General features: G+C 41.4%; 1 protein-coding gene across 1 annotated transcript in view; it reads left to right on the top strand.

The window, feature by feature from the left end:
• Nucleotides 1–244: 244 nt before the first annotated feature.
• Tmem71 (transmembrane protein 71) overlaps nt 245–7722 on the top strand; it is a 42520-nt gene continuing 35042 nt past the window's right edge. The window contains exons 1-4 of the mRNA XM_076836046.2: nt 245–410; nt 1939–2020; nt 3206–3266; nt 6727–6939. Coding sequence (XP_076692161.2) covers nt 1975–2020; nt 3206–3266; nt 6727–6939 — 320 coding nt within the window. The 5' untranslated portion in view covers nt 245–410; nt 1939–1974. The remainder of the gene's footprint in view (nt 411–1938; nt 2021–3205; nt 3267–6726; nt 6940–7722) is intronic.

The raw sequence follows: 7722 nt of genomic DNA, 5'->3' as shown, positions 1-7722 counted from the left end.
CAAGGGCTGCAAATCCCCTGCTGCTCCTGCAGGAGACTCTGTGAGATCTTCGCCCTGCCTTTGTCTTGAATACCACTGGCAGGAACCAGGCAGGAAGTGTGACCTCACACTGGCTCTGCCTATGTTATGTAGGCGGTTTTTAAAAGAAAAAAAGAAGGGGCGGGGTGGGGGGGGCGCGTGAGGCTGGCTTTCCCAAAGACTACACATTCCTCCCTTCTAGGAAACAGTCGCCTGAGCACCAGACTTCTGCACACTGCAGTCATGTGCACAGCAAGTATTAGGAGAGGGGATGGAAATTCCTTTTTCAAGAGGCTTCGGCACCTGTTGGCGTTCTGATGTTTTACTTTCAGTTGAAGAACGGCTCAGTCCTCGCTTTCTCTGCTATCAACCACAGGGAGCATCACATTTCCGTAATTATTTTGTCATTTATTAATTGGAGGAAGAGATCAGGGATTCCCTCCGGAAGGAGCACCACGTATGGGCAAAGTATTTTTCGGAGCAACATGTGTTGCTTGGAAGGAACTGGTAAACAGACTGTGTTCTTGAAAGGTTCTAGAGCTCTAACTGAAGTCATTTTCACTGTTACTAATTCTCAATTAACTGTCAGCGTACTACCTGTAGAGTGCCACTGATATTTATAAGACATAACAACAAGACCTTACTTTCTGTTGCAGGGTTTGTTGGCTTAAAATGAGCTTAAAGGGCTGGGGACACAGCTCAGTGTGAGCCCTGGGTTCAACTCCCAGTACAAGGGGGAAAAAATAAACAACACCTAGTGCTTGAAAAATACTAGCATTGGGCAATATAGGGTAATCTATGTTGGACAAATTGATATTATGTTGATCAAAAATGAAAATGACAAATGATATACTAATGTATTAGATTGTAAACAATATTTTTTTATTACTAACAAGTGAAATTTACAAATGTGCATTTTTAGATTTAGAGATTTTTGTCCAAGGAATGCTAGCAAGTTCATTTAACATCCATGAAGGGTACTTACTATAAGCTGAGTTCTATAATTCCTAACAAGGTTTTTATATAATTTATTAAAACAATAAGCATGGAGCTTGAGAATCACCTGATGAATTATTTGTTAAAAACTACAAAAACAATCCTTTGCACTTCGATAACTTGGACAGAGGCAGTGATTCAGAAAATCATAGTCCTACTTCACAAAGCTTGAGTAGATTGATATTTACACATTTCAGTAGTCAATAGCAGGTAGATCAATTTGATGAGAGGTAAGTGATCAAAGATTATATAATTTATACACTTTTATTTGTGCTGAATTGGTAACCAACAAAGTAAATTAAATGTTCACAGGAGCTGAGTTCTGAAATCTTCCCAGTGTTATGCTATTTTTAGTGCAATGATGCTTATGCTATTTAGGAATGTTCAGCCTGATATCAGACTGATAATAACTGCAAAGAAAGCCCTGACCCTCTGTGACTACCTGTCAGTGGCTCAAGTTGTTTGGGCAAAAGACAGACACCATCCCCAAGCACAGCTGGAAACTTGATAATAAAGTTGATTTGTGCTGGATGGTTTAAATATGAATCAGTTTGTTTGGAGTTTTCTGGAAGCAGTCATTTTTCAGACTTCCTGGTTAAATAACTCACTATCATTATTATATTTGGATGACAAATCAACCTTTGTAAGTCTGGCTTTCCCAAATAAAACGTTATCCTTATTTAAAGAAAAAGATGATTCAGTGTCCCAAGACAATGGAAGATAGAACACAAAATCACAGAGGCAGATACAACCTTACAGAAACCCCACAATCTGGTCTCCTGCCTTCAATCCTATATCTCTGTACTATTTCAGTAAACAAATCTGACTAGTGCAATTAGTAGATGCCATCTGTTTTGGCATCATTTTTCTATTTTTGATATATAGTCCATCTTTTGCTTTTTTTTTTTTAAACATCTTTTGCAGAAAATCTGTGAAGTTTGAACAAGCGGCCTTCCCAAGATGTACCGAATATCTCAACTGATGTCAACACCAGTAGCAAGTAAATGTAGGAAAACTGCTATACGCAATTATCTTTTGAACGATTAGACGCCTTTTAGCAATTTCCTTGCTTTGATTTTGCTGATACTTAGACCATTAACCATCTGTCAGTAGCTTAGCTTCTTAAATGCCAGTGTGCGCCACCGTGATGATTTTGACTTCATTTCTTTCCTTGAGAGAAATGTGGTATTTTTTTTTCCGTAGAAAAAAATTCACTACTTTTTTAGATGCCTGTGCATAAATGTGAAAGGAGATTGTTTATCAGCTACTATTAAGATGCAAAACTGTCTATAAAAAATGCTGAATGATTTTGATAGCTACTTGCAGAAAATAAGGGCGTTGTTAAAATGGTAGTGGTTTCAAGTTCCTTCCTTCCTCTTGTTATTTTCTCCCCAAACCTCAATTCTAACCCTCCCTCACACACCCACGATTTTCTCCTGACAAATCAACCAGCCCAATCTGAAAGTCTAAATTCCTTTCTTTGTCTTGGTGATTGTCAGTCATGGAATCCAGTCTCTTGGAGCCTGTCTATTATAAGTATTGACACCTCTCTGCACAGTATTAAATGCTGTTTTGGAGTTTAAACTATTAAATCTGTAGCAATTCTCCCCAAGGGAAGTTGCCAGGTCCACTGTTAAGCTGGACTCAATGAATAGGTGACTTTTTTTTTTTTTTTTTAATGAGGAATACTCATAGGCTTCCAACATTGGAACATTGCATATTTAAAAACAAAACAAATGAAACACCTTTAATGTGTTCTGCTCACAACTTTACAGAACTTTCTTAGAATGCACTAAGGAGGGAGAATTGGGGCTGATGACTGAATTTCTCAGATTACTGAGTAAACTACAATAACTATAGTAAGTCTTTGGGCAATTGACTTTGGTCTCTTTCCTACTCGATGCTTTCTTCCTTCCTTTCACAAGCTCATTTGGATGCCAAGGACTTATTATTGCCTCATCTTACACTGAGGAACCTCTAAAGCACTGCTGTAAGAAGGGACAGAAACTGGAAGCCCCAACATCCTTTCTTTCTTCCCATGGGGGTCTGGTGACAAGTTGGGCTGATTGGTAGCGAGGCTGGGCTAGCTGAAGTCTTCTTGCTTAGGCTGAGACACTGTCTCATTGCCACCATTGTCAGGATCCTGTGTCTTGGTGAGGTGCCATGAATTCGTCTCCCATTTGCATTGCAGGCTCCACCAGGTCCAACACAGAATGTACTGGAGAGCTGGCTCCCTCGTGCATTTTCCCAAGGTATGCCGCCGAGCTTTTCACCATCAAATCAAATTCCCTTCCTGTAGGTCTTATTTTGTCCTGATTTGAAAATATCATTTGAGCGATCATCTGGTTTTGATGTGGTTATATATTTTCAAGCACAAACAAAACAAAAACTAATCTGAGGACGGATTTTATTTTTTATTTTTTGATTTAATTTTTTTTTTTTTTAGTGTGAATGTGTAGGCAGATACAAATTGTTTCTTTCTTGAGTGGAGAAGCTATAGTGAATATTGATGAATGGTTACTTTTTCTCACATCAATGGTTTCTCTCTTTTTATTGTTTTTTTTTTTTTTTAGATATACATGACAGTAGAGTGTATTTTGACGTATTATACATCCATAATGGTCTCTTAAATATGTCTTCCTAGCTCATGTTATGAAGCCATATTATTTTACACCAATGCATAAGCTGCCTAAGTTTCACACTTCACTCACACAAGTAGATGCTACCATTGTGTTCAAGTACTAAACAGACTTTTCTTTCCTTCCTTCCCTCCCTCCTTCCTTCCTTCCTTCCTTCCTTTTTTCCGGACCCTCGGAAGTTTGACTTTCCCATGCATTTTGTGAAATGTGCCCATAAAGGGGTCAGTCACTGATATTAGAACTTGCCCCTCCCAGTAAATTAATTCTAGGCTTCCTGAGCTACCAAAAGAGTCAGCTCTGGTTGAATGAACAGGACTGTGGACAGAACACATGCTTTAGAGTCAGATCAACCAGGTCCACCCACATCATAGCTCTGCCACATACAAGCTGTGTAAAATATCCAAGTAATTTGCCCTTCTGCATCTCATTTTTTCCCTGCTGTACAAGGCTGTGAACAGTGATACTTATATTTAGAGAGATTATTGAAGAGCAGACAAAAAAACTGTGGGTCCAGACACATGATAAGTTCCAATAAATAATACCTATTAAAACATTATTTCCTTAAGAACTTGGGTGCATATATTAATCATGGATAGGCTTTTAAATTGAAAACAAAAGGGATTCCGTGGAGCATGAGGGAGATTTATTGAAGAAGGGTGTGCTCAAGTCCCCTCCAGCCTCAGAGGGCTCGTTCCCTCACCCACTCAGCGGCCACCCTTAAGGAGCTCATTAGTGCTCCATTGATGTGGGATTAATTGTATGCTTTTTTTTTTTTTTAAAACCCTAGCAGTGTTTGTCCCTTCACCAATGCCAGTCAATCTTTGTGATACCCTAGAAAGCTGAGCTCCAGGCTCTTCCAAAGCCTGGTCAGTCACTTCTCAAAGCAAGACAAGACTTGTTCTTTGGGCAGTTGAGTTAGTTGTTGGCTTTGTGTGAGGTTGGAGTTCTGAAACCAGCTCGAAGGCACCTTCTAGGAAAACTCAGCTTTTGCAATTATTACAGAAGAATTGAAGAGTTACATCAAGATCTAGAGGCAATTGTGCTACACCTCAAAGTGTTGGGGGAAGCAGCTCTTTCTAACTATAGTGTGGGTGTCTGGAAAAACATCTCTATTTTGTCTACAATCAAGACAGAGGAGACAAAGTCAAGAGGAGTAGAAAGGGGAGACACCTGGGGGTGCAAGAAACTGCTGTTGACCCACGTTCAAGATTGAAACCTTGGGGGTTAGAGGGCTCATGGAAATGCAGGCCGGGAAGTCTGTATCTCCTACATGTCCAGTGCATCAGAGTCACCCCGATGATTTTTGTTTGTTTGTTTGTGTGTGGTCAGGCAACTGAACCCAGGGTCTTACACATGCTATGCAAGTGCTCTACCATAGAGCAACATTCCCAGCCCTTTTAAAAAGGAAAATTAACTTTGAGACAAGGTCTCATTAAGTTGCCCAGGCTAGCCTCAAACTTGGAATCCATCTGCCTCAATCTCCCAAGAAACTGGGATTTCAGGTGTGTTCCAGATTAATTCTTGAGGAGGCAAAATGGTATAGAGGAAAAAATCACAAGGTAGGAGACAAAAGATGTAGATTCTTATCTTGCCTCTTCCAATTACAAGTCTTAAGATCTTGAACAATTAACTATCCTACTGGAGTCTCCATTTTCTAAACTATTAAGAAAGGGAACAAAACCAAAAATGAGGTGAGTCAGTACATATCTGCAAAGTAGACTCTCCTGTTGATTCCCAAGCCTCTCTACCTGTACTGTTCAAAATTTTCATCACAGGTTCGAATTAAGGACATATTAATTCTAGGGATAACAGTTTTGAACAACATTATGTAAATACATTAAAAATGTCATGGTATAATCCGAGTCCTCCCAAATTCCAAAAGCACAAAACTTGGGTCGTTCAAATACTAGGCAATAGATTCAGTTCATAGCACCTGGACGATGAAAGATAGAGCTGTTAACCTTCCATGTAATGATGACATGATGATATTTTATCTTCATAGTAACTCTACAAGGTTGGCTTTGGGTAAAGCTTGTTATATAAGTTTGCATTTACAGAAAGCTAAATCTTAGGGTGTATAAATAATTAGCAAGTGGCAGAATCAGGATTCAATCTCAATTGTAAACCCAGCTTTATCTAGATAAAAGACTTTTGTTATTTGTCTTTATTATATATTGACTTTCTAAGGTAATTGGGTGATTGATCCTAAAGGGTAATTTATCCTAATGCCGGGTGGGGGGATTATGATTAAGTATATGGGAGAAAGTCTGGAAATTGATAATCGATTCAGTTGTATGATGATAAGTTGGTGGTGACTATAGAAAAATAAAGAAAAGAATCAGGCTAACATGACTTGGGCTTCATCATTAAAGACATGATTCTATAATGAGGGAGATGACAGTCCCAATCTTCTCTAGACAGTCACATTTAAAAGGCTGGGTTCCATGCTGGGCACAATACATGAAAAGATGTTTTAAAAGCTCTATTTTTTCAAAATAGAGAATAGCAGTCAAAATATGATTGCAAAGAGATCAAAACCACATTGTGTCATGTAAAGTCAAGTTAAATGAACTGGAAAAGTTTTAGTGTGGAAAACAGAGAACCCATGCAGGACGCAGAAAGTGTCTTCCTGAAGCGGAGTGGCTGTTAGGTGCAAGATGGAAGGAAAAGAGACGTTATAATTTCTCAGTTATAGTGAGAAGAGTAAGGATGTGGCAGATGGCACTCAAGATAAGGGGGGGGCGAAGGGAATTATCGGTTTCCAACATCCCAGAAAGGCTGTTTTGCAATTTTTCCACCCAAGAAAATGGACTCATGTCAAGAGTGAAGGCTCATCATGTGGGGAAGATGCTGCTTAGCCACATCGTTTTCACCAAAGTTTAAAATAGAAAGAGGCACTACACGTTGTGTGGTTCAATGCTGAATCCCCAAAGGCCAGAGTGACAGCGTGAGGGTCCAGGAAGTAACCAATAGAGCAAATGGGAAGCGGTCCCCTTTCTTCCCGGGAGCTGGGCACTGCGGCTGTGTGGCTGCAGCACGGTGCCCTCACAGACCCTCTGTGCTCCCTCTCCAGCCTTGCCTTCGATTTCCTGGACAGTGGGAGTCCCTTCGAATGCTGCTCCATCAACCCCTTGACAGGCTCCCATTATACCTGTCGCCGCAGCCCCAGACTCCTCACCAATGGCTACTATGTGTGGACGGAGGACAGCTTCCTCTGTGACGAAGACGGCAACATAACTCTGAACCCCTCCCAGACCACCGTCATGTACAAGGAGAACTTGGTCAGGTAAGTGGAGGCTGTTTCCTAAGGATGTGCTCAAGTCCCCTCCAGCCTCAGAGGGCTCATTGTTCCCTCACCCACTCAGCAGCCATCCTTAAGGAGCTCATTAGTGCTCCAGATAGTGGGGACCAACCGCTAGGAAGGGACAATAATGGCTGACTTGAAAACGAGCAAAAGTAAAGTGAAGTGATCCAGGTGCCGGGTAGGAATCTGTATGGGATGGTGGAAGGAAAGAGCAGGAGGCCAGTTTACCTGGGTACAGGTTAAAAACAGGCATTCTAGAGCTGGTGACGGCGGACTGGAGTGATAGAGATGAGAGGTATTAGGTGGTGTAGGCAAGGGACGAACTGGGAAGAGAGCACAGACGTGGGATTCTGAGAAACCAATACACGTCGGGCAGTGCAGGTAGCTCAGGACGGTCCAGCTATGGTGGGAAGGGAAGGAGTGTCTGTGGGAAAGCAGGCTGAGCACCAAGGTGGGGTCCCCACCAGGCTCAGGCATGTGGGCTCCAGTCCCTACATCAGGAAGAGCCACTGACCAACTGTCTGATTAGTTCTCAGAAGGACAGCAGTGATTGGTGTTCAGTGGAGGGACTGGCGGGAATCCAAGTGGAAAGCGAGTAGAAGAGAAAAAACTGAAGGCAGGGTACCGGGACTAGGATAAGAGGGAGGGCGGCACATAGACAGGATGGCAAAGGGGCACGGTCCGGATGCTTTTCAGGTGGGAGTTCAGAAAAGGAAGGCACTTTGATGAAGTGTGGGACCCTGGCATTGTCAACTGGCTATGAAG

The sequence above is a fragment of the Callospermophilus lateralis genome, chromosome 16 (genome assembly GCF_048772815.1).
Source record: "Callospermophilus lateralis isolate mCalLat2 chromosome 16, mCalLat2.hap1, whole genome shotgun sequence".
Classification (NCBI taxonomy): Eukaryota; Metazoa; Chordata; class Mammalia; order Rodentia; family Sciuridae; genus Callospermophilus; species Callospermophilus lateralis.
This window is presented reverse-complemented; position numbering and strand designations above follow the sequence as displayed.